The sequence below is a fragment of the Balaenoptera musculus genome, chromosome 14 (assembly GCF_009873245.2).
Source record: "Balaenoptera musculus isolate JJ_BM4_2016_0621 chromosome 14, mBalMus1.pri.v3, whole genome shotgun sequence".
In the NCBI taxonomy this organism is placed as follows: Eukaryota; Metazoa; Chordata; class Mammalia; order Artiodactyla; family Balaenopteridae; genus Balaenoptera; species Balaenoptera musculus.
Genome location: NC_045798.1, coordinates 21,093,828 through 21,119,908, shown reverse-complemented (window position 1 = coordinate 21,119,908; position 26,081 = coordinate 21,093,828). Strand labels below are relative to the sequence as shown.

The 26,081-nt window shown below is 46.9% G+C and overlaps 1 protein-coding gene across 11 annotated transcripts in view; it reads right to left on the bottom strand.

The window, feature by feature from the left end:
- Positions 1 to 26,081, bottom strand: part of MORC2 (MORC family CW-type zinc finger 2) — a 64,110-nt gene that overhangs the window by 29,325 nt on the left and 8,704 nt on the right. For all 11 annotated transcript variants that reach the window (XR_005022588.1, XR_005022589.1, XM_036874344.1 and 8 more), the window contains exons 2-23: positions 24,721 to 24,774; positions 22,468 to 22,502; positions 16,681 to 16,749; positions 16,076 to 16,166; positions 12,793 to 12,901; positions 9,320 to 9,479; positions 9,104 to 9,215; positions 8,529 to 8,654; positions 7,908 to 7,987; positions 7,213 to 7,295; positions 6,581 to 6,666; positions 5,281 to 5,421; positions 5,032 to 5,186; positions 4,810 to 4,938; positions 4,203 to 4,308; positions 3,776 to 3,908; positions 2,553 to 2,627; positions 2,087 to 2,467; positions 1,403 to 1,534; positions 922 to 976; positions 383 to 524; positions 50 to 277 (exon numbers count right to left, since the gene is read on the bottom strand). Coding sequence is in view for 9 of the 11 variants with exons in the window: in XM_036874344.1 (XP_036730239.1) it covers positions 50 to 277; positions 383 to 524; positions 922 to 976; positions 1,403 to 1,534; positions 2,087 to 2,467; positions 2,553 to 2,627; positions 3,776 to 3,908; positions 4,203 to 4,308; positions 4,810 to 4,938; positions 5,032 to 5,186; positions 5,281 to 5,421; positions 6,581 to 6,666; positions 7,213 to 7,295; positions 7,908 to 7,987; positions 8,529 to 8,654; positions 9,104 to 9,215; positions 9,320 to 9,479; positions 12,793 to 12,901; positions 16,076 to 16,166; positions 16,681 to 16,749; positions 22,468 to 22,502; positions 24,721 to 24,774 (2,682 nt within the window). In the remaining 2 variants the exon portion in view is untranslated. The remainder of the gene's footprint in view (positions 1 to 49; positions 278 to 382; positions 525 to 921; positions 977 to 1,402; positions 1,535 to 2,086; positions 2,468 to 2,552; positions 2,628 to 3,775; positions 3,909 to 4,202; positions 4,309 to 4,809; positions 4,939 to 5,031; positions 5,187 to 5,280; positions 5,422 to 6,580; positions 6,667 to 7,212; positions 7,296 to 7,907; positions 7,988 to 8,528; positions 8,655 to 9,103; positions 9,216 to 9,319; positions 9,480 to 12,792; positions 12,902 to 16,075; positions 16,167 to 16,680; positions 16,750 to 22,467; positions 22,503 to 24,720; positions 24,775 to 26,081) is intronic.

The following is a 26,081-nucleotide window of genomic DNA, read 5'->3' as shown; positions in this document are numbered from 1 at the left end:
AGAGCTAGTGGAGAACCAGCGCTGACCCCAGAGCAGGACGACAACGCACCGAAGGATCTGGACGAGGAGGTCAATGGTCTCATGGTTGGTGCTCGGGGCGGTGGTGTCGGGCTCAATGCGAACGCAGTCCGAGGTGGAGGGTTCGGCCATGGCTACAGCCTGCTGAGCCACCGCCGCCTCCTCCTCCTCCTCCCCGCCCTCCTGCTGCGTGTCCGGGCTCTGATACTCCGGGGAAGGGGGCTTCATCAACCGCACATCCTCACTGCCTTTCTCCACCCTAGGGAGGACCCAGTGTTTGTGTCACATGTGTCCCAGGCTCCCAGGATGGGCTGCCTGCCCCTGCCCAACTCTTGTCAACCCAGCCTCCTAGAAGGGGCATTACCAGCGGTCTCTTGGTGTCGTGTCCGTGGGCACATAGTCAAATTTCACCTTCCACCGCACCACGTTCTTGCCCAACTCCACGGCTGTGACACGGCCTGTGTACCACTCCCTGTTCACACGCACCTCCACGTGCAGCCCTTTATCTGAGAGTGGGGATGGAGTTAGAAAACTAGACTAGAGCCCCCCACCCAGCCAGGGCCACAGCGAGAAAGGTCATCCGAGGTTCACAGGGACAAGAACCCCTAGGAGCTTGACGCCACTATGCCAGGGACATGGAGCCCAGCCACCCTGGTCTCCCTCCCCATCTGTCATGAGGGTGCCACAGAGCAGCATGGTAACTGCCAGAGGTGAACACCAAGGAACTGATGCTAAAAATAAACACGAGGGCGTGCCAGCCTCAGCATTCTTCTCGGAATTAGACCATTGTTGCTTGAGAGCCTGGAGCCAGGAAAGCCTCCGTAAGCCTTCGGAATACGGTGCTGTTGGCAAGGGGCCCCCTTCCCACTTCCCCACAGGCTCTGGGCACCTCCCTGAACTCACCTTTCTGAGCGCTCTTGAGGTCAGCTGGGTCCTCTTCCCCAGCACTGTCTGAGAGCTGCAAGAACAGAGTCTGTGAGAGGCACCGCCAGTGCCCCTGAAGAACAGACTGTCCGCCCAGGGTCATAAGCCATCACCTCATGTCGTCTCGTGTGGCCGTTTAAATCCCCAGGCCTCACTGAGAGCCACTCTCGCAACCATTATCTCAGTATCTACACACCTGCCTCCAAAAACTTCAGTAAACAAGAGAGTAGGCATAGGGGTAGAATGTCACAGACACGGAAGCAGATCTGCATCGGTGTCACCTCAAGCCTGTGAGTAGAGCCACAAGCCAGTCTCACTCAAGATCCTACCAGGCACCGTGTTCCTAGTCGTCTGTGTGACCGAGTGTCCTTCAGAGATGGACTAGGCTTCTGAAAGGCTCGTGTCACAGACTGCAGGTGGCGGATGGAGACCCTGGGGAGGGAGAATGCTGAGAACCTACCTCATTCAAGTCCTTTTTTTCCTCCTTCACGGCAAACTTGCCCCGCTTGGACCTCTCTTTCCTCCTCTCAGCCTCTTCCTCGGCTTCTTCCTCATCAGAGACCCCAAGACTCCGCTTCCGACCAGGAACGGCCTACAGCAAGAGGAGTGGGAACATGAGGGACCCTGGCAGCCCCTCAGGTGCTGGAAGATCCCATCTGGCCTAAAGGAGCCATTCAGAGAGGGGTCTGTGGGTCTCAGTCCCCGCCAGGGCTGGGCTCCCAACAGTACTAGGGACACAGCAACCCCCGGCCTCTACACCCACGAGGACCTTTGCTCAAAGCTGTCACAGGGGAGCCTCTCAGTTCACTCCCCACTGAGCCACGCCAACCACTGCTGTAGCCCACCAAGGCTGTCACCAGGCTGCAACCTCTGCCCACCACGTGAGAAGCCAGTGAAGGCGACTCAAGTCTGTGCAGGACCAAACCTTGGAGGGGGCACCAAAGAGCTCCCTGGACAGGGAACCAGCAAGCTCTGTGCCCCCCACGAGTGCCTTCAGCTATCAGACTCCTCCTCTGCAGGGGCAGCACGGAAGGCTGATCTCCACTGAGGCTTCTCCACCCCCCACCGCCCCCCATGCAGTCAACACTGCCCCCTCCATTCCTACACCACTGTAGGCAGGGCTGGAGAAGGAGGAGCATCTCACCAGGGAGAGTTTACTGGGCGGCTCCGGCTTCTTGACCACTGCAGTCTTGATGGCTCGGGGGGCGGGGACCTCCCGAGGGCTCTTGGAGTTGGGCAGCAGAGATGGTGACGGTGGCTGCACGGGAGGGGCGGGCCGGGACGCAGTCTTGACTGGAGTGTTGGCAGGTTTTCGGGGCACCTCAGGAGGCTGGAGCAGCCTGGAAGTACTGGCCTCCTCCCGCGCTGTCGGGGCAGGAGGCTTTGGGACGCTGCCGATGACAGGAGCCTTCCGGGGCTGGCTGGCTGGTCTGGGAGCCTGCAGGGAAGGGGGTCTGCTCGGGGCATTCTTGATCACAGCAGGTAAAGGAGGTGACCGAGGACGCTGAGGTCTACGTGCAGGTTCCTGAAAGAGGCCCAGAGAGAGTGACAACATGGATCTCAGCACGAGACACCTGAGGAAAAGCCCCGCCCCTATCCCTGGGCTTTACCTCAGTGGAAGGTCTGGTGGTCACTTCCAAGGGCAATTTCTTCAGGTCAGCTTGGGAGCGGATGGGTGTGGTTTTCTGCAGGGTAAACATGATGAGGAGGTCGTTTGCGTATCTGGTACATTCAAGCAAACTCTTTTTGGAGCCCCACTGTCTGGGACATTGGGCAAATAAAAAAGAACACCTGGGCCACAGTCCTACTATTACAAGCCTCCCATTCTCACTGAGAAGACAAAAATTCACAGACACTCAACTACCAGCAAATTACAGGATTCCATATGATTAATCCAGCAATTGAGAGACTGGGGAAAAGTGTCAGTGGACTAAATTCCTATTAAAACAAGCCAAAAAGGTTGGAGATCCCTAAAGGCCAAAGCTGGAAAGGACAGGTGGGATTTGGTAGACAGGGAGGTATGCACACAATGAGAGCATCTGCCTGTGCAGAAGTCAGATAGGGAAAGGCTTTTGCAATAAATACGATAAACGGTTGATACCACACATATATCTAAAAAAACATGACTAGTCAATTAAGGAAAAAATTTAAAACAACAGTAATATAAGAGAACAATAAGCAGTTCTAAAAGAAACACACGAAAAAATTGTTCAATTTTAGAAATATGAAATTCAAATTTAAGATGTGTATCTTCGCTTATCAAATTTGCAAAAACATTTAAAAATAAATGCACTGCTGGTAAAAAACAAAACATAATACATCTTCTGGAGAATAATTTGGAAATAGTTATTTAAAGCAAACATAGAATTTTTAAAATCCTTTTACTCTTTCAAATTCACTTCTGTAAATCCTTTTACTCTTTCAAATTCACTTGGAAAACTATCCCAAGAAAATAATTACGCACTAATAAAAAAAAGTATGTGTGTGTGATATGACACAAGTAAGTTGTGATCTCTATTTCTAATAAAAAATATATGTATTTATGTGTGTGTAGAGGTCATAAAAAGTTGGAAGGATATGCAGTTAATGGTGGTTACCTCTAAGACAGGATATGTACTTCCTGGAGTTTCACAACATTCTAAATGAATCGGACCTCTTTGTAATATATAAACAAAATTGTTTTTTTTTAAATGATCAAGGCATACTGGAGAACCAGTGTGCCTGGAGGTTGGGGTTGGGAAGCTTGGGCAGCACTCATGGGTGACAGAAGGGTGAAACTGAGCCTGAGGGAACAGAGGAGCCACTGAGGGGTCCTGCCCATGTGCCCACACACCTGCAGGGCCTCCAGCTTCTCCTGCTGCTGGCGAATTTTCTCTGTCAGTTGCTTCTGCTTCTCTTCCTGTGTCTTCAGATCCTTTCTGAACGTCCCCAGGGGAACCTTCTGCTTCTGTTCAGAAGCCTCACACCTGTAGAGAGAAACTGCTAGGAAGGGTGTGGCAAGATAGCTCCAGGTAGGGCAGGGTCCTTCCTCCTCAGCCAACCCATGCTCTCTCTCACCAGAGCAACCTCAGACTTCCCAAATACACAGAATTAATACTCATTGCAGGACACACTTCTATTATTTCCAGGCACTTATTATACACAGCAAGACAGAGATGTAAGGATATGAGCACTGACCTCAAGAAGCATAGTGGAAGAGTGGAAAAAGCACGGGGGGAGGTGGGGATGCCCACAAACTCCTTGTTAGAAAAAGTGCTCACCGGTCCTGCTCAGGATCAGGGTTCATGGAGCAAACCCAGGTGTCAGGGTAATCTTTTTCCACAGAACTCAGCTGGAAGGGGAGGGTCCGCCACTTCAGACACAAATCTGTGACACAGAACATACCCCCACAAAACATCAGCCATGCCCGCCAACAATAACCAGACTCCTCCCAGCCAGGCCCAAGGCAGAGATGCCCCCGACTTTCCATGCAAAGATCCTCAGTCTGGCTCCAACTCTGCCTTCGTTACAGAACAGTCACTCTTCTCAGGGACAGTGATTCCAGCAAGGATGGAAACATTATACCACAGACCCTCAGCAGCCCCAACCCCTCTCCCTCCTCCAGCAGAATCCTGCCTCAGTCATCACTCACACTTCTACCGATGTGGTACCAAACCTTGTGAGACCCGGCAGGGTAGACGACCTCCTGCCTCATTTAGAAGGGACAGGTGGGCACAGCACAGCCCCAAGACTGAGCTCCCAGGGCCATCACCAAACAGACTCGTATCCCTAGTGGGACATACATCCCTGAATGTCACTGAGGTCAGGAGGCCAGCACGGCGACTATGATGGAAAGGAGTCAGGAGGAGGTGCCGACCCCCAACTCACCACACTGGATGGTGGTTGGGATTTCCATAGCTCTCCGCCGTTTGTAACGCAGCTCACTGGATGGAGGCTGGTTCCAGTTGGCAGAGAGGTAGCCGAACTCATCCCAGAACTTGATGATTCCCCGCTGGGCTGGAAGACAAGCACCCACACATCGCGTGAGGAGTCAGCCCCCTGAGGCAGCGAGAGCATCTCAAGGCTGGAGGTGAAGTGAAAGGGCATTACCAATGGCGATGTCCTTCCAGTACTGCGCCAGGTGCTCCCCCATCGCCCGCAGCAGGTGCCGGTACTCCTTGGCATCAGCAAAGTCCTGCTTGTTGTGTGTAGGCTCCAGGACCAGGTAGGGCACATCTACAACCCCAACGACCCCGCCACATGCCCTGCAGGAGGAGGTAGACACGGCTCTGTCACCCCACTGACCAAATCTCTCCCACCAACCATCCTGGGCTGAAGCTCTCCTCAGGCAGCACTCACATGCCCCCTTCCAGCTGTGGGCCCACTTTCTCATACATCTTGATCAGGCGGCTACAGTTGTAGATGAACATGCCGTCCAGGTCCCGGTGTTCGATGTTGACCCCAAAAACAAAGTTCAGTTCCTTGGGTTCTTTAAGCGCTCTGAGAAGACAAAAGATAAATTCAAGCAGATCAACCCATTAACACACAAACACCATGGTGTTTAAGATGCATTAAGCTTAAGCTGAAACTTGAGACACTTAAGTTTTGCCTTTGCATTCAATATGCAACCTGTAGACTTGACAGAGACACTCACTGTGCAGTCACTCTAAGCTCCCTAATTAAAAGCATGACTTTAGCTTTTGGCATCAAACAGGGATGTATTTAAGTATGAATGGGATTCTGTGAAGCTGTTGCAAATCTCTGCAAAGATGCTTATTTAGTGGAATAAACACAAGGTCATCTGCATAACCATTCCACTAATGTGACAGTAATTAATTTTAAAAAGACAAAAATTCACAAGAACAATAAACATGTGAGAGAAGAAACGATCATGGGATAAACGTCAACAAAATCGTGGAAACTGAAAAGCATATGGATGATCAGTGGACAGACTCACGGCGCAGATACCCGAAACCTAGGCCTGTGGTGAGGAGGCCAAGAAGTAAGCAGGGACTCAGGCCCAGAGCCTGCAGAGGCTCCAGACATGGAGGGGGACACGGAGATCATGTAATAAGCCAGGACAAATGCCCAGTCTAGATAAAAAGGAACAAACTCAATCTATAGCATTATTCCACACTTGTAACCAGGGATACAAAATTAAGAGTACATATCACCAGGTGGGAGAAGTATAAGGGAGTTCACAACTTATTTCTTAAACGTTCTGTATTTTACAAGTTGTATCCAACGAGCATTTTATACATCCTTTAAATGAAAAGAAAAAAAAAAGGAAAAGGGAAAGGAAGAGGGAAAGGATGGGCAAGGTGGGGAGAGAATGGAGGAAAGAGAAAAGGGGACAAAGGAAGGGAGGGAGGGGGGAGGGAAGGTGAGAGAGCTGCCAGTGAGGATAGGCTGGTATTCAACTCAAGGTGCTGGCTCTGCCCACCTTGTCCTGGCTCAGGGGAGAACTGAGCTGGGGAACCTCTCCTGCGGTGGCCATGTGACAAACATCTGGGAATCACATTAATGGCTTTCTCAAAGCAATCTGCATGTGACAGAATGGCAACCTTGTGGGGTGGAGAGGGATTCCTCAAGCTCTTTGTCAACAATCCATACAAAAGCTACATAATTTTAAAAGACCCAAGGCCAGCTGGGCACTCACCGCTGCTTGGCCTCCTTGATGCGCTTCTTGACATCAGCTTCTCTGCGAAGGGTAATGGCCATGTTCTGGACCTGTCGCAACATCACCTGGAAACACACGCCAGCACCAAGTAAGGAGAGGAAGTGCTCTGGGCCACAGCCGGTAATATCATTAACAACACATCTGAAACTTCTCATTTTAAATCACATGGACACAAAACCAGACCTGGAAATTTACTTCCTTTCCACAGAAAAGGGCCCTCACTAGGGACAAACATAAAAGCTGTGCTTCACTTGACCAGACTTGCTGACACGGAGGAGGAAATACCCCCATCCGAAACAACAGTCTGCAGAGGTATGTGTCGCAGGGGAGGGGTGGAGAACTGCTCTGACCCTTATTGCTGTGTGTGACCTGCAGCAAGTGACCCTCTTCCATTTCTTTCTATAAACTGAGGATACTAACAGTGTCCACCTCACATGGTTGCCAAGATCCTGCCATACAGTGTGTTCAATAGTGACTACGGAAACATCATCACATCCCATTTTGCAGCTCTAGGGCAAGGGATTCATGACTGGCGGGAGACAGAGCCAGGCCAGCTCTGGGATCCTAAGGGCAGCAACACTGGAGAAGAGCTGCTGGGTCTGGGGCCTCACCCTGGAGTCCCGAGTGAGGTCTCCGCCCAGGCGCACTTCTAATGTCCGAGCTTTGCTCTCCGCCTCCCTTGCCTTCTCTTCAGCTGAAACCCAGAAGAAACCATGATAAGAATTCAAAAGGTCAAAACTCTTAGCTATCCCTCCTAGACCCCACAGTGCAGTCCCCGCCGTATGAGACGTTCATACACTGTCAGGGAACAGGTGAGCTGGGAGAGCAGCCTCCTTGCTTGGAAAGTCAAGGAGGCCCCAAGGAAAACAGACACCTTTTCCAACTTTACAAATGAATCAGAACAGGTCAAGCACTGCCCAAGGCAACCAGAGTTAAACCCTCAGCAGGAGCTGGAAGTTACCAACAGTCCTCAGCCAATCACTCTCCTTGAGCAGCCAAAAAGCTTTGTCAGCAAGAGAGACCTTGAGATTTTTGCCCTGGAATCAAGAAAACCAATTTCACAAGTATTTGTGCCAGAGGACAGTGTGGGACTCTTCACTCTGGGCAGGTAAGCATTAGGTAACAGCCTGTAAATGGCTGAAGGAGTAGCCTGGAAAGAAAAACTGCTGAGGGAGAGATGGGAGAGAAACTGGACCAGTGGTTCATGAAAGCCCACCCCTGGGTGTTGCATGGAGCTTTTGCCTGGATCCTGCTTTTGCCACAAGCAACGTCCCCCATATGACCCTCCTGCCCAGGGGGTCATTACCAATCCGTGCCACGTGCTCAGCTTTCTTCACCTCCTGCTCCGCGCGGGTCTTGAACCGGCTTGATGTGTACTTGTACATCCTGGGGGGGTGGGGGGGAGTAACCAGAGGGCCTGAGCACCAGAGGTGCAGGGCAGCAACTATCTTGGCCCCCTGATGAGTCAAAGCCAAGCTTATTTTAGCAAAAAGACTCAATTCCCTACTCCACTAGCCCCTTGCCATCCTGCTCCATCTTTGAAAAGCAACCTCACTACTCTCCGAGTGTGTCATTAATCCCACAGCAGAAACCAACCTCAGCAACCAGCAGGGCCTCTGCTTCCCTGTGTACTGTCTAAAGGGCCATCAGCCCTGCAAGCAAGAGGCTCAGACAGCTCACCGTGTCAGGCTGAACACCCTCCACCTCACAGAAGGCACACTCAACAAGCCTCACCAGCCACCTCTGCCCCTCCCTCAGGACCCAGTAGTTTGTCTGCAGTTAATCACAAGCAGCTTAAAGACCCAAACACAGTCAACACTGTCAGAGCCGCTCATCCATCATCACTCCAAAGATGCCCCAGAGACACGTGGCCAGGCCCCATCCTTGGCCCAAAGGAAACAGCAGGCCAGGGTGGGCAGGCCCCTACCTGGGCTTGTAGAGGCAGCAGGAGAGCCTCTTGGTCTGCACCTTGTGCCCGTGGATGAAGATCCGCATCCGGGGATCAATGTAGAGTACGGCAGCATAGGCGCGGAAGGAGCGGCGCTCTGGCTTCCTGGAGGTGGCGGAATGGAGGGTGCTGTCACCCTCCCACCACCAGCCCAACCGAAGGCCTGGGCGGACAGCCTCTCTGCAGGCTCTCCACCTCCCATCTCAGCTTCTCTTGCTGCCCTGAGGGGTGCTTCCTCTTGTGGGCACCACATCCCACCTCCTCTCACGTCCCTGGCACAGACACCTAAACTGGTCCCACCACCCCACCACGGACCTGGCAATTCCTCTCCCCTCTCTAGGCCTCGGTCTCTTCCTCATTCAAGTTAAGGAGCTGGGGCAAGGATCTGGATTAGCTGAGGACCTGCTGTCCTTCTATTCATCCCTTCTGCCTTGTGGCAGGAAGACATTGAGTTCTCAGCTTTACCAACTCTAAAACTGGGGAATTCAAGGAACAAGCTCATCCCTCTCTCCCTCAAGTCACCTCCCTTTTCCTCCCTACCCAGCCACACTCACGTGCCCTCCGGGGAAGTCTCTGCCATCTGGATATCTCTTGGATTTGAGATTATGTCCAGCTCCGGCTCTCCGTTATCCATAAGTTTGAGATTGAAGATGATCACCAGCGTTCCTAGGGAATAGAAATCCTGTGGTTCTACCAGGCACCGCCAGCCAATCCCCATACTGCTCCTGGCTCTGGAGCTCCCTGATGCTAGATGCCACAGGCCTACTTACCACTGTCCCCAGGAATCTTCATGAACTGAGTCATCACTTCCTCTTCATTGCGGAAGGGAGAATACTTATAGATGAGTTCCGTCTCGATGGCAAACTTCTCCACGTTGTCTGTGACAGGTTCCCGGGTCCGAGCATTCCAGGTGGGCAATGGGACTATCACCTTTGGAGGAAGCACAAGCAGACGCTTGAAGGAAGCCCCGGAACAGCCTTCCCCCCGCAAATGTGCGTCCATCTTGTCCCTCCCCACAGTAGCTCCACACTGCCCCAAGGTGAGGCCCAAGCCCCCCAGCCTGGCACCAGTGGCTCTAGCTTCTGCCCCTTCCCAAGACTCTGCCTCACACTGCTAGGTCCTCTGGGGTATGCTGGCTTATGGCCTGGGGGCCTCTGCATGAGCAGTTCCCTGCTTGGGATGTCCCTGGTCATTTTCCCTATTTGGTAATAAGTCTATTACTTCCACTAAGCAAAACATATTTGCAATGATCTAGTGAATCTAAAGATACACACAAACATAACTTATAACTCAGCAATTCTACTCCCAGGTATATATCCTAGGAGAAATAAAATATAAAAACAAAACCCTACAGTATGAGTCCATTTATTTAAAATTCATAAATAGGCAAAAAATAAACTATTATTCAAGAATGCATACACAGGTGACAAAATTATAAAGAAAAACAAGGAAATGACTGATCATCACCAAGGCAGTTCATTAAGAGGTGCGATAAGGAATATGATTGGTGAGGGGCACGTGGGGACTTCCAGCATCAGTCTATGGTGGTGGCTACGTGGGTATTTGCTTTATAATTACTCTCAATTGTAGGTAGGTTATTTTTTTAAATTTTATTGAAGTCTAGTTGATTTACAATGTTGTGTTAATTTCTGCTGTACAGCAAAGTGATTCAGTTATACAAATATATACATAGATTTTAATACACTCTTCCATAGGTATAAAATTTAATCTTACATCTACATAATCTTCTAGAAAATCCGACCCTTGTCAATTATACCTGAATAAAGCTGGGAGAAAAATCCTACTCATTCTTCAAAAACCCTACCTCAAACGCCACTTCCCCAGAGGCTCCCCAGAGGCATCAACGTGCACCTCTCCCTCCCCCGACCCCTCTCCCAGGTGCCGGGGAGCCCTGTAGCCTGGGATTCCCTCTGCAGAGCAAACCACTCCAGGCACCTCAGAGGTTCAAAACAGATGGCCCACCCTGCGGAAAAGGGGATTCTGAATTTTAACTAGCTCTGTGGTGATTAACTGTTAAGAGTTCTGAGGCACTTTACTGGTTTCTAAGAAGCTATAGTATTCAGCCCTGGGGCTGGTCTGGACACATTCCCACCCAGCTAAAAGTGATCTTATTTTGAAATCTTGGCTGAGTTCACACTAGGGTACAATCCAAAACAGTGATGACCTTCTAGCACCAAGTAAGGAAAAAATTTCAACCTAGCTTTTTCACCAGGGGAATTGAGTTCCATTTGTGTTCTGTGAATTGGTGCCTCCTTTACACCTCCCAATCTTCACAGCAGTCCCAGGTGACAACGGCATTACTTTAACCTCTGGGCAATCACCTCATTTGACACCCACCTACCATCGGAATATTCCTCCCTTACTTTCAGGGTCACCACTCCCCTGGCTTTCCTCCTACCCCTCTGGCCGCTCCTGCCTCCTTTGCTGCTTTCCCCTTCTCCCTGGCCTTTACATGTGGGCGGGCAAGCCTAAGACCCCAGGCCCTCTTCTCCACACGCTCTTTTAGGTGAGCCCATGCACTACGAAGATTCCCGGGAGTCTAAGCCTCCCCCGAGCTCCAAACTGCCCCTCTTCCATCCTTCCCCAGCTCCAGCCATCCCACCCCCAAGTGCGACACCAGGACCTCAGCCAACTACAACCCCTGCTTCCCATTTCCCCTTTCCAACTGATTAAACACCAAATCTGCGGCCACTCCTATTTCTCTCACCTCCCTGCTGGAATCCTATAGACAGCCAGGGCCTCTGACACCAACACCCCAATCTTTCCAATCCAGCCACCACACAATAACCAAACTGATCTTTTCAAAGAGGATCTAATACGTTGCTTAGATTCCCTTTCGTGGCTGCTTTTAATAAAGTCCCACACACTCCCCAAGGCCCAGAGGTCAGGCCCGACCTGCCCTCTCTGCTCTCCAGAGGCCACCACCTCTCATCAGGTGGCCCCTCTGCCCTTCCCACAGCCCCCACCAGCTCTCAGGCCAGGAACAGACCGTTTCTATTGACGCGCAGCCCCTGCTCGCACCACCCTCAGTCCAGCAGGAAGCAGTCCTGAAAAGCCCAGCTGGGGCCAAATCCTCCTGCCCCACCTTTCCCGGGAGTGCTTGCCAGCTGCAGCACTTCTCTCACTCACCAAAAAGGCAAACAAACCCAGTGGCTCACGAAGTAAAGACGGCAGAAAAAGAGCCTTTCGTTCCCAGCATGAACTGATTTGCTATGATTTAGGCTCACATCTAAACAAGGCCAGTACCAATTTACTCACAGCCAACCAACACAGATGAGTTAGATTGACACTTTGACCGCATTTCACCTGTTTAAGTGACAGGAATGGATTTCTCTCTGCAGACCCTCTTGGCCCCCTCTCAAGCTCTGGCCTCCATTTCTCACACAGGAAAGGAGTTAAGAGTCCAGTCTGAGGCTAGGCACACCAAGGCCTTCCCTGATGCTCCCATGAGCGGGCGCAGACCTCACCAAACCAGCTCTGCAGATATGAGCCACCAGGCCCAAAGAGAATCAGCTGTGCATGTGTTTAACTTACACAGTTAATTACCAAAAGGTTTCAAAATCAGAATATTCTAGAGTCATTAGGCCTTCCTTCCAGCATAACAATAATCAGCTGAGGCTGAGTGTCAGCTGCCACTTACTGAAAAACTTAAATGATTTTCCATGTGTTCACCTGCTTCACTACCTGCCCAGGCCCTGCAGGTATCAGACTTGTAGCTTCTGAAATAAATGGTTAGAGCAACACATTTCCTCAAAAGGAAAATGCTCTCACAGCACATTCCACAAAATCACCATTGTATGGGAAAGACAGTGCTGTTCCTATTATTATCACCAGCTGTGGTCTCCACCCATAGTCAGGGAAGCCCCAAATACTCCCCCTGATAAAACAGCTCTCCCAGTGACACCCCCCACCCCAGGACTGAATTCAAGCTGCAGATCTAGGAGACCTACAAATCCAACTCTTGGTTCCTGACACTTGATGGCCTCATTCTCAGAACCGGGACAACTCTTCTCTGAAGTTGTGAGATTTTACTTCCTCTCACATTAAGACACCTGCCTTAATCCCTCAACCAATTCATCCAACCAACCAGCTAATCCCATAACAGGGGATGTGGCTGCAATCCTGCAACCCCAATAAGCCCAGCATGCAAATGACCTATGAAAACAGCCTGGGCAGAACTAGGAAGTGGAATAGTGACTGGGAGCACGAGGATAGGACCTACTTCATCAATGCCTTCCTCCTCGTGAAAGGTACGCGACAGGAAGAGGCAGGTCATGGTCTCTTCCTTCTTGGTGAAGAGGATAAAATCCTTCCCAATGCGCATCGAGCCCCTGAAAGGGAAGCAGAAATGGGTTATTTTCCTAGGGATTCAAAAGCTCATCTGAGGAAAGAGCAAATCCCCCCTCTGGACGTGATGAAACTGCCTTCAGAGGGCTCCCCTAAAGGCCTCCCTGGGACCCAGGACCCTGAGCTGAGCTCCACAGCCCTCGCTCCCTCTCCTCCCCGACCCCCACTCCCGACACTCCTCCTCCTGCTCTTCTGTGGGCCTCAGTTTCTCCTCATCACCTTCTCAACCACATCTACCCAGCACGCAGGATTCTCTCACCACCAAGCATCAGCCCCGGGGGAGTCTCACCCCAGCCTGTCACTGCCTGTGCTCTGGTTTCTTCCCAGCCACACAGGGCTACTGTGGCCTGACTGTGAGCCACCAGGTTTCACTCCAGTAACACCTCCAACACACACATCATCTTCCACACTGAACACATCCAGGTCTCACCCTGTCCTTCCTTCAATGACACAAACTCCCCTCCCATCCACTCATCAAACAGCAGCACCATCAAGGGAACAGCCTACTGCCTATGCTCACAAGTCCTCAAAAAACCAGGATGACCCCAAGGCTCAGCCAAACACAGGGCTAACCAAAGTATTGCTGTTGAACACAGTTCCAAGGAGGCCTACAATTGGCTCATGTCCTGTAACCACAACCATCTTGTGTCTTGAATTGTTTTGCCACTTCAGCTCATTAAGCCACAGGTCCCTGCTTTAGGAAGCAACTGGTTTCTGAAAAATGTGCCTCCAGGCTGACTTCCACAGGGCAAAAGTCTGAACAGAATCAACTGCTCCTTCCTCTATTTGGCTGAGTTAATCCTTCTGAGGAGCAGGCAAGGACAGGCCTTTCCGGGAAACACTGAACAAGGCAAAAGCGTGAAGCACCAATGGGAGCAGGACCCACTGACCTGTCTTCTGAGCAGCTTCTGGCTTTATGGCTATTACCTCATTAGTCCTCCTAATACCCCAGGGAGGTGACGGCGGCGGGAAGCCTTATTACTCCCTTCTATGTAAATACAAATACAAACTGGGCCAGTGTGCCAAGTACGCAAATGAACGCCATGCCCCATTTCCCCAAATGTTCAGGAAAACTCCAGGACACTATCCAGAGACGCCCTGGTGGCTGCCAAGTTGTTTTTCTCCTCCTCCAGTTCCCGAGGTGCTGGCAATGCTCCCTCCCCAGACAATCTCACAGTCCTCCTCCTGCCTCTCTGAAACTTACTGGTGGCAAAACGAGGCACATTAGCTTGCCTTCTGCCAAAGCTTGCTCTTACCCCAATCTGGCAAAACCTCTCACTTTGTGCCTCTTCCGTGTCTTTGATCCTGACCTTGGAGGGTAAATAGCAACAACCCAGAAATGCCACTTCTCTGTTGGCTTCTCTGCTTCACAGCCCTATTCTCACCACAAATCACTTCCTCCTGAAACTCTTTCAACTTCTACACTGGTTTCAAAATGAATTCACTCTGAACACTAGATGGCTCCATCTCAATGGCACCTTCTCAAAAGTCGTTCTACCAAAATACGCTGATGACAACACTCTCAACTTCGGTATGCTTTCCTTCCTGGTCTTCTAAGCACTTCCAGAATCACATTTCATTTGTTCCTGAAACTTCCTCAGTAAGGAAGAATGTCAGAGTTTAGAAGCCCATTTTCTACAGTAGGAAACAGATACTCAGAGAAGGTGAAATGGCTTGTCTTAAGTCACAGAGCTGATAAAACCAGAAGGGGGTTTTATCTATAATCCAGAAGGGAAGTCAGGGTTTCTTACATCTGACTCTAGGAGACCTCAGTTGTTGGAAACTTAGATCACCACACCAGAATCACCTGGGCCCTACCCCAGACCCACCAAATCAGGCCAAAAATCTACCATGGAAAGATCAAAGGAGAGATACAGTAAGAAGGGAGAAACTAGGCTAGGGCTCTCACAGTAATGATAGCATTTAATTCTTAACCTACTCATATGTGTTACAATCTCAATTTACAAAGGAGAAGGCTGAGGCTCACAGAAGCAATTAAGCGGCTGATGTCAGATTTGAACTTTGGTTTGACTGAAGTGAGATGGACAGCAGCTCCGGCCTTGCAGTCAGAAAGACGTGGTGCATATCTCAGCTCTACACCTGGGCATTTTCACACCTTTGGGCAAGTCACTTCACCCCTATAAACCTCAATTTTCTCATCTGAAGATGAGAATCATAGTACCTATACCTCACAGAGCTATGGTGAGGATTAAATGAAATCACCCAAGTAAAGTTTTTAGCACAGTGGCCAGCACATGGTAAGTGCCTGTTATTGAGAGACAAGTGGGAGATCCAGGTACCAGGTCCTTGCCATCATGGGAAGCACCCTCTCTCTTCCCCATACACCCAAGCCGGCTGCGTGGAGGGACAACTGATGCTGCTGCCCAACCAAACACTACCCTCAAATAAAACAACACATTTCCACAGCAAGACTAGAAACGTGACTCAGAATTCCATTTGTACAAACTCCAATCCCACTAAATCTTATTCCATCCAAAGGTATGTACAGCTGGAAGTGAGCATTTCAGAAATAGAAATCTTTCTCTTGGGGCTTCACTCAAAACCAGAACACCACATTCCAAATGCCAAACAAGTGGGAACCAAGGGCTGAGAAAGAAGTCCCAAGGGATAGGGAGACATTAGGTAGGTCCTTGCTACAGGGTCTGGCAGGACATGTGAGTAGCAACCAGGTCCTTTGGTGGTGGGGGGGGGTTTCGGGTCTCTCACTCACTCACCCTGGATCCCCAGTGCCTGGCACAAAGCGTGACAGGTGCTCAGGGGACACGCTGCACCACGGAGTGACCCCCTCACTATCTCATAACCAACCCAAGCCCACAAAACAGCCACTTGCATCTTCAACCACAGGGTAAAAATAAGAATTTTCAGTAGGAGGAGAGGTGCTGTTCCAGAGCACAGTGCCAAGAGAAACCTACAACTTCTCCCACCTCAATGATTTTGGATGTCCATACTCATTGATCTGTGATGTAGGCTGGACATCAGCTGCTAAGTCCCCAAACCACAACTCTTTCCCGACTCTCCTCCTGTTCCAGAATTACAGTGATGGAGGGACAAGGACGAGGACATTTTCATTGGACAGAAGCCGGAGGGAATTGCTCGATTTTGTTTCAAGTCCTGGGACAGGCTTCTAGTATACTTACGATTTTAACCCATTCCCGTACTGCCCAATCTGGGTGGACTCAGGCGTTCGCTTGGCTGACTTCCCAAACTGGATCACACTGGCAGCATCACCTGAAGTGGCGGACACAAGAGAAAATGAAAAGTTTGCTCTTCTTTCCCAGACTCTCAAAAATCAAAGGTCTGAGCCTTGTTAAATCCAAGCAGGGCTGTCTGTCTACTGAAAGCCTCTGTCCAAGGAAATTCACAACCATGAGGCAAATGGAGGAAACCTCTGACTGACCTGTCAGTACTGCCATCACTAGGCCCTTGTTCTGTTACCAGAACGTGGTAATAAGGCTGGGGGAGGCCACCACAGTTCCAGCTCCAGGATGTTACACAAGCTGATAAATACAATGTCAAGAGACAGGTAATCTGACGGACTTCAGGCTGCCATTCAGATCCTATCTCCCATGCTAGAACAAGACCCAGCAAATCCGTGAGTGGAACTAAGCCTGAGATATTGCAAGAGACCTCCCTCTCCCTTCTAGTCACAAGAGTGAGCAAACAGAAAAACAAGTTAACACAATAAGCATTTTGTAAAAATGGTTACATCCTCCCCAAAAGAAGCAATCAGCCCAACACTTACTTGGATCCATTCCTGCTCCATCATCCAAAAAACAAAGCATAAATCCTCCGCGAAGGTCCTCTCGCCTTTCTGTAAAAGAAGGAGCTGCCATTACTGGGCAGTTACCCACCAGAGGGCGGCAACTTGTGTGTGATCGGAAGGTGGATCAATGTGAAGCTTAGTCCAAAAAGGCCTTCTCCTTCTAACAGTCCTAGCTGGTATGAGTTAAATGTCAGGGCCCTTGATGGTAGGAATTTCCATCAAAGGCTCTCCAATGCATTCTAGTTCACGACAAAGCATGAGAGAATCTATAAGGAGGGGACAGAGAATACCTAGTCCAGCATCTAGCCACAGCCAGGGCCACTGAACATACACGGATTTCATACACACCTTAACCATCCTTCTGCCTCTCTGCACCTGGATTTTTTCCACCTCTGCCTCCTGCTGTGGACACTAAAGTACTCCAACTATTACATGCTGTACCTCATCAACAGTGCTCAAATTCAACAGGGCACCTCGTTTGTGGGTTAAGTTTGGGGTAGCCTTCAGATAAAGTGATCGAGCCAGACAGGCTACGGACACAGTGGTGGCAGCTGCTATCTAGAAGGTGAATTACTGAGTCAGTATGTGACTATCCCCAGGCCAACCATAGTTTCTGAGTCATCAGTATTCATCGTCACATCCCCTCCTTGCTATGGGTCCTTCAAATAGCTCCCCATCCCAGAAGTGAGATGGCACAGAGTGTAGTGAGAGCTGCCTGGTTTCCAACTGGACCTGCTCGACTGGAGGGAGGAACAGTCCTTCGACAGTAAGAGACAGAGCAGCTGTGTGTGGCAGGGTGTCCTGGCCGACAGGAAGGAAATGCATGAGACTAAGGGTGCCATTCCAGTGGCTAGAAGAACCCCTTCCTTCAGCAGCTGTCTCTACAGCAGCAAGTGGTCACTCAGAGCAGTCTGGGTCCAAGCACGTCAGAAACACTGCAGAAGAGATTCCCAAATAGGGAAGGGGACCAAACTAGAGTTTTCCAAGGTGACTTTTGACCCCAGTGATGAGGACTAGGCAGGCAAAGGAGGAAGAGCACAGGCCTTGGAATCAGGACAGCGTTTGTACTAAAAAGGAAGAAGGTCAGTTTAAGGTACTATAGGGATAAGCCCAAGGCTGCCTTGGAGTCTATTCCCTAATTGAGGACATTTTTGTCTCCCCCAAGCTGCAGTTCACCAACTTCACCCAACTACCTAAGCAGTGGAACCTCAGTTTAAAATGCTCTTTGTCCTCCCCTCAAGCTAAATATTCAAGTAAGTCATAACCACCTCTGTTAAATGGACCAATCCGTGCCAAATTAGTTAATGTAATTTAAATTAGTTAATGTAATTTAAAATGCTATTTCAGAAGTACTATAAGCCACAGAGATTTTCAAGTATCATTCAATGTTCAGGAAGCTGAACTTTGCTGAAACATTAATCACAGGTGCTTCCTGAAAGTTCGAGAATAAGGACCTTCTTGGAAGTACTACTGGTAGATAAGAAAATTTTTCCCATGGCAGTGCCTTTTATCAGTCTGGAGAACCCAAATAAGATCTAGTAAGCAGAAGCAAGAGCGAAAAAGGTGCAAAAATTCCTCAAAGTTTTCTTCTGGAGGAAGCAAAGTGTCATATGGAGACTCAAACTGGGTCAGGAACAGAGCGTGGTAAAGGAAGTGTTCTAAATCTAGCCAAGAGCCATTTGCTGTATGCTTTAGCCATAAAACGTACATGAAGACTCTGCTTTGGAATCTAGAAATTGGTTCAAGCCAAGTGTATCTGAAAAATCTCCAAGGATTGATTACTGGCATTTCTTGAACACTACCTAGGAATTACTTCTAGGTCCTTATGTTTGGTAGAACAGGACTCACGGGCTGTTTTTCTTTTTTTTTAATTTTGATGCTTTTTTTTTTTTTAATTTATTCATGTCTGGCTGTGTTGGGTCTTCGTTGCTGCGCGCGGGCCTTCTCTAGTTGCAGCAAGCGGGGGCTACTCTTCGCTGCGGTATGCAGGCTTCTCATTGCAGTGGCTTCTCTTGTTGTGGAGCATAGGCTCAAGGCGCACGGGCTTCAGTAGTTGTGGCACACGGGCTCGGTAGTTGTGGCTCGCAGGCTCTAGAGCGCAGGCTCAGTAGTTGTGGTGCACGGGCTCAGTTGCTCCACGGCATGTGGGATCTTCCCAGACCAGAGCTTGAACCCGTGTGCCCTGCATTGGCAGGCGGATTCTTAACCACTGTGCCACCAGGGAAGTCCACACAGGCTGTTTTAACACACAATCATCACTTAACAGTGGGTCTGAGAACCCTTTCATGCCCAAGGACTTCATTTTAAAGCTTTTTCATATGTTTATGAGAGTAAGAGACCCACCAATGGAGGGTCCTCCTGGCCACACAGTGACCAACAGCCTGTAAGCAGCTAGCAGTGCTCAGGTCCACGGTCACGTGTGGCACTGCCTCAGGGCCAAAACAGACTAGCTGACACAGCAGTAACTCCTTCAACTCTGTAAGGAGGCAGTATGGCATCTTCACTTGGCTAAAATGCTTATCCCAATCACTCAGTTATTCGGATGTGCCTGGCTCTGTGATGAAGATAATAGCCAAGAACAACACGGATGTGATCACTGCCTTCAGGGAGCGTACAGTCCATAGGATGCTACTCCCTGTAGCAGATCAGTAAGCAGGAGGGTTTAAGCAGAAGGAGACTGAGTGTCAGCTAGAGCAAAGGCAGTGTGCATTAAGGATCACCTGAAGAGCCTGTTAAAATACAGATTCGGGGCTCCACCCTGCAGAGTCTAGTAGTGTGGGTCGGAGGTGGTACCTGAGAATTTGCATTTCTAACAAGCTCCCAGGTGATGCCAATACTGTCCACCACTGGACCACTCTTTTAGAAGCAGAGAGCTAGAGCTAGCAAGAACTAGAAGGCCTCTCTGCTCGAACCTATCTCCCCAGACATTCCAGCAGTTAGAGATGCATTCCTAACACATTCTATTCACTTTAGTCAGTCAATTGAGTGCTATCTAAAGCCTCTAAGCAAAGGATTTTTATGAAGATGGGGGAGTTCTGGACAGAGGGGAGTCTAGGCAGCTGGAGGTTGTCTGCCTCCCCGTCCCAGCATGCATCTCAGAAGCAAGACAAGGAGGGCAAAGCCAAACTACCTTCTTTGCAGTTGTGCTTCAAGCCCTGGTAGCAGCTATGTACAATCACAGACCCAGTGTGGAAGGCTGCACATCTAAGTTTCCCCCAACATGACCAAGTCTGGCTTCTCCAAGTTAGCCCAACGTTCCACCATCCAACTCCCATTGGGGAGAACAGGAAAAAGAAAGAAGCTGGAAAGGAGATGTGAGATGGAGCTATAAGTCAAAAGTCAGAGGTGATAAAATGATGCTGTCCTCAGCAGAGGCTGTAACAGAACGACACTCAAGTTCCTCGTACTTTGTAATGTGTTTGAGCAGTATTCGTTTCAGCTCCATTTGCTCTAATTTTCTATTTACTAACCATTGACCTGGCATCATAAAAGGGATCTTTCTTTGAGGCATGGCAGTCCCTATCCAAGAAGTCTAGAAAATCAATAAAAACACAGTCTACTTCTGACAGGCACGTTATGGTCTGGCCCCATCTAACAGGAATGCTTTGGGTACGGGATTCTGGTTCCTTTCTCACCCTTCTTTAAATTACAATGTGAATGTGTGGCGAATTCAAACTACATCTGATGTCTGGGGAGATTTCCGAGTTCAGTTATCAATCTAGTTTCAGAATGGGAGACAGGAAGATACTTTCCCCGATATAGTAAGAACAAAAACTTTATATTACTAATTCTATTATTCTACTTGTAAAATGAGGTTGCTTTTATTCCTCCTGTTGAATGTGTTAATATGGCACTGAGGTAGAAAAGTGTGAAGTTAGGGGCACCTCAGTCAAGATTCCCAATCTCAAGGTACTTGAGAGTAAATCAAGTCTTTTTCCAAAATGCTATAGTGCTTAGTGCTTCTATCACACCATTTAATCCTTAACTACCTTGACAGTTCCCTCAAGATCAAGTTATTGTTCTCTAATCATCTGTAGAGTGCTAACTGTCTCTCCAATTAGCGACTAAGTTCTCTAATGAGAATTTAGCAAAGGCCCCATCTCATGCTCTCTGGACTCCTCCCAAAACACAACAGCAGTAACACTGAGCACAGAATAAATGCACACTGGGCCCTTTTCATTTAAATTGAAATCCAACTGTTTGTTCTGCTGCATTCTAAGTGTAAAGCACTAAATTTCCTTGCTGAAATTCACCCACCAAAGGTGGTAAGAAGGAGCAGGGATGATCTCTTTTAAAAAGCTTCTTCCAGTAATTCCCTGGTGGTCCAGTGGTTAGGCGCTCTCACTGCTGGGGCCTCCGATTCAATCCCTGGTCTGGGAACTAAACTCCCATAGGCTGCGTGGCTCGGCCAAAATAAAAAAAGCTTCTTCCAAATAGATTTGGCTATGATGATTGGTCCCTTCAACATCACTTGGAGTGGAGGCCCATTCTCTGCTTTGCCATCTGTGCAATGATTAAAACAGCCACCATTTCTTTCAGAGGTAGTGGTTACTACTCCTCACTAAAGCACATTGGGATGTAAGACATACTGTGGCTTGGGAATGATGCCTCCATCTGGCCTGAGGGTTTAGTAACCATCTTCTAACATTCTGCTGCTATGCCCCCTTTTCCTGTTATTTTCTTCTAAAAATAAAAGTAGTCTTATTTTCACCACTTTGGCAGAGCCTTCTGAACAGAAGGCTTTTAGAATTTAAGCAGTATAGCTGACTTTTTAGCTGTTCTGAATATTTTCTTTGCTCCAAAGAAAGGCATAAGAAATTCATATCTGGGGAGATTCTTTATAATTATATGGCATTGGAAATTCTAAGAATTACTTCCTATTGTGTGATTATCCCCATTTATCAAACAGGTCTGTGAAGAAAAAGAGGGATTATTTGATAACCATATATTCCCATAAAAACACTCAAGTTTTCTCAAAGGCTAGACAATGCTACCCAAATTGGATTTAAAAGCCGTCTTCCTCTGTTCCACTTCCAAATTTTTAGCACTCAAATGACCAAAAAATGTGCTGGTACAAACACTGAACAGGCAAAAAGCAAGCTACTTATCAAATAATAAATACATAAATAATAATGACTAAGATTTCTTCCACTGTTGTACCCACTCCATTAAAAAAAAAAGGATCTTACTGCCGAAGAGCAGAGCCAATTAGGCAAAAATAGTAGACGCTGTCAATATCTTTAAATTCGAAGCAAAGCAGCCCTTCTTCCTACATGACTTCTCTGCCTGAGAACATCTCTGCAGACCTCAGTGTCAACCTGGTTACACAACTGTTTTATACAACTAACACCAGCAACTCTCCAAGTTGGGACTTGTCCTGACCAAGGCTGCAGAGGGAGAAGATGGCCTTCAACAAGATCTCTCTTTGGCTGCAGGAACCACAAACCTGGTCACCTGCTAACTCCAATCAGGACAATCAGTGGTACTTGGTCATTTCACTCCCCATCACCCCCATAAATCTCCTAGTGGATTTATTTAAATAGATCTATAGATCTGGGCACCCCGTGTTAGTTCCTTTACACCAATATTCTTGATTTCTATTACATGCCTGACCAGGGCTGCCCTGTTTCTCCCTAAGACCTGGAGTAATCAGGCTGTCTACCCACGCTCCAAAAACCAGTTTTTTCCCACTCATTTCTTCTTAGGCACAGCAATAAATGCTTTCGGGAACTGGGCATTAGAAGAAAGGACTGATGTCTGTCTTACCTGCATAAATATCGATTCTGGTGGCATCAGCATCTCTGCAAAGTTAAAAGAAAAAAAAAATCAAGATTCAAATGAGAATATGAAAATATCAACCATCAAGATGCACAATATTTTGAGGGGGATACATACTATTTTGAATCTATCTTCAGGAAGTCATAAAGAAATTCTATATACATTAAAGATATACTTTTACATTTGGTAACACAATTTTCCTTACATGTCTATGAAACACTTCTGGAGCTCCAAATTATTTAAAATAATCACAGGATACATAGGACCTAGACACACTTTTTTAATAAAAATTTCACAGTGAAAACATCTAAAAAGAACATTTTTTTAGATGTTTAAAAACATCTAAAAAATGTTTTATCCTTTTTTAGAGGATAAAAAAGAACATTTCTTTTACACACTAGGAAATGACTCCAATCACTCATTTGATTGCAATCATAAACAATGTTCCAATAACTTGTCCATTTTCTCTTCTCACCAAGATTTGAGGAAAAAAGAAAACAATAACCTGCCACAAAGCCTAAGAAAAATCAGGTCTCATGGTATACACACTATAGTCAGCAGACTGATTCATGAGCCCATAATCTTATCCTCCCTAAACTTGAAAGGAAGTTGGGACAGCCCACTAGACTCCAGCCATCAGCTGAAATCAAAGTTCAGTCATCAATGAAGTCTTCCATAAAGGCTTGAAAGTAATCTAGTCCAATTCTGCCAACTGTAGACAAGGAAAATGAGGCACAGAGTTTCATTGGTTTTAAATGTGAAAAATCCACTCAAATCCATATAACTCTACATGTGCCTATTCTCAAAGACATAAAAACGTTTTCAAAAATAAAAGAGATTGGCAAAATGTGTGCATGAGCAGGAACATACACTCCCAGACAATCTCCAGTTCACCGTATGATATACAAAAAAGCAGTCTGACAAAACACACTACAGTCTCACTAAACTAACAAGTGAGAAATTCAAACACAGTTCCATTAAGCTACAACATTTTTTAATTGAATATAAAAATTATAAGTCAACCAGGATTAAAATAATTGAAAACACTGAAAATGGGCGCTTTCTAGTTAAACAACTTGTTAACCAGCACACTTCCATGAGCAGTCCAGTGAATAATAACAATAAAAGTAATAATAGTGTAGGTTTATAGCATGGACATAGGCAGACATAATTATCATTATGTTGTTAACTGGAGGTCTGTTTAGAAAGTACTTCTGTCCACTCTTATCCTCTTCTTCCTTCATTAGTCATCAACACTTGGTCAATAAACGCCGTGTCTGAATTTTATGTTTGCATTCAGAAACAAGACTGAGATAATATTTTAGTGATATAATTATAAACAGACTTTTGATTTGGACTTTGCTATTTATCTCTGAACCAACCCAAACTTTTCAGTCTTGCTCAGTAACATTTATAGGCTTCTATCACTAAGAGTTCAGTATAACACAGTGCTAAAGAATGATTTCTTCTAAGCACAGTTGCTAACAATGGAAGATGCTTTGATCAACCTGAGTCATCTGACAATAAAATACAGTCACTCCACAGTATCTGCAGGGGATTGGTTCCAGGACCACCCAGGAATACCAAAATCTGCAGATGCTCAACTCCCTTATATAAAATAGTATAGTACTTGCATATAACCTATGCACATCCTCACGTCTACTTAAAATCATCTCTAGGCTACTTATGATAACTAATACAATGTAAATGCTATGTAAATAGTTGCCAGCATGCAACAAATTCAAGTTTTGCTTTTTTGGAACTTTCTGGAACTTTCAAATACTTTCGATCATGGTTCATTGAATCACAGATGCAGAACTTGCAGATACAGAGAGCTGATTATACATTTTGGGAAGACACAGAACTCTGACATAATTTTAAAGACATTAGACAGTGTACTGTCCTGGTAGCACAAATTAAAACAGAGCTTGTCTGTCCTAGTAATTAGATAACTAATTTTTTATCTTAGTTCCCTGTGTTTCACTACAATTATCTTGCTCTAATACACAAGGGAAGGTAGCTTTGGAGGTCATAAATTCACTATTTTTAGGCTGGAGCACAGCAATGAATGAATTAAGGTATCAACTAATGTGCTATTAAAAATACTTTTTGGGTAAGAGGCTTCTTAGGAATGACTCGCGCTTGCAACAGAATTTGCCTTTCTCCCAAGTCTTCAGAGAGCAAAGGTCACACGACTCAAAAAGTTTTCAAGCAGAGACTGTATGCCTGAAGACTACATACCTTGCATTATCAACTAGTTCAGCAAGAGCACCAAACAAGAATTCATGAGTGGTTCTGAAATGATAAATATTGAGAGTCAGGAAAAGAATTATGGAATTAAACTATGATTCCTAATAAAAAGTCAAGGTTATAAAATATTTAAAAGTTTTTGGAAAAAAAACACCTAAAATTGTCATTTGCATCATCAATTTACATTATTGAAGTTTAAATTTCCCCACAATTCAAGTCTTTCCAGAGCTCACTAGTAGTCCTCAAGTGTTAACCTGTCAAGTCCTGCTATCTACTCAAAAATGTTTATTCTTACTATTTTGAGTAGGGGAACCCACTCTAAAACATTCAAAGATTCCTATGTGTACTACTGCTAAAACAGTGTTTTTCACTATTCGTATTCTACCCTGAAAAATGCCTGTATTTCATTTTTCATTGCCTTAACCAGCTGTCAGTTTCTGCATATCTTTTAAGAATTCTCAATGGACAAATTGCTAGCATTCAGCTTTACCAATACCTTTGTGTGATTTACTGGTGAAAACCCATTCAGTTTTGTGCAATTTATAAGCAAAAATACTCCATTTGAAAGTGGGGAGAAAGAAAATAATCCATTTCTTGACATTCCCTGATTTTGGCCAAAAACAAAACTTTCTCCACATTAAAGAAAGGAATCCAAGACCCTCTTAAACAATTCCTCCTTATCCTAAGAGGATAAGGGCTTGGTGTGGTCTCCTAGGGCCCTTGTTCAAGTTAGCCCTTTCAAGGAGGGTAGCCAATGGTCATCTCCTCCTCTAGGAGGCTGCTCAAAATGTGAGTGGGATAAATTCACAATTACCATGTTATTCAGAACTCAATAAAGATGATATTTATGTGTAAGATGTCTCCTTACATTTCTTCCTCCATTTACACCGTCTTTAATTTGTGCTATTTCCCATAACAGTCCTCGTTAGATATAAAAGTAGATGTGTCTACCTAGAACCACCTAGAAACTCTGACATTTTTTTTCTTTGGCCACACCTTGTGGCATGTGGGACCCTAGTTCCTTGACCAGGGATGGAACCTGTGCCCCCTGCAGTGGAAGTGCAGAGACTTAACCACTGGACGGCCAGGGGAGTCCTGAAACTCTGACTTTTGATTAAAGAAAATATAAAAGCATTAACCCACATATTACCATCATCAATTTTTCAAAAATAACCATGTTATTCCAGTTGATTTTTTTGTATATAAAGTTTCAGCCAGTAAAGTGAAAATTTCTAAAAATTGAGAATGAAATATACCAATACTAAATAAGCAGTGTCTAGGATCTATGAGCACTTACTACATTGTTCAAAACAAATTGTAAAACGCTTGTTTATAAAATAAATACCCAAATT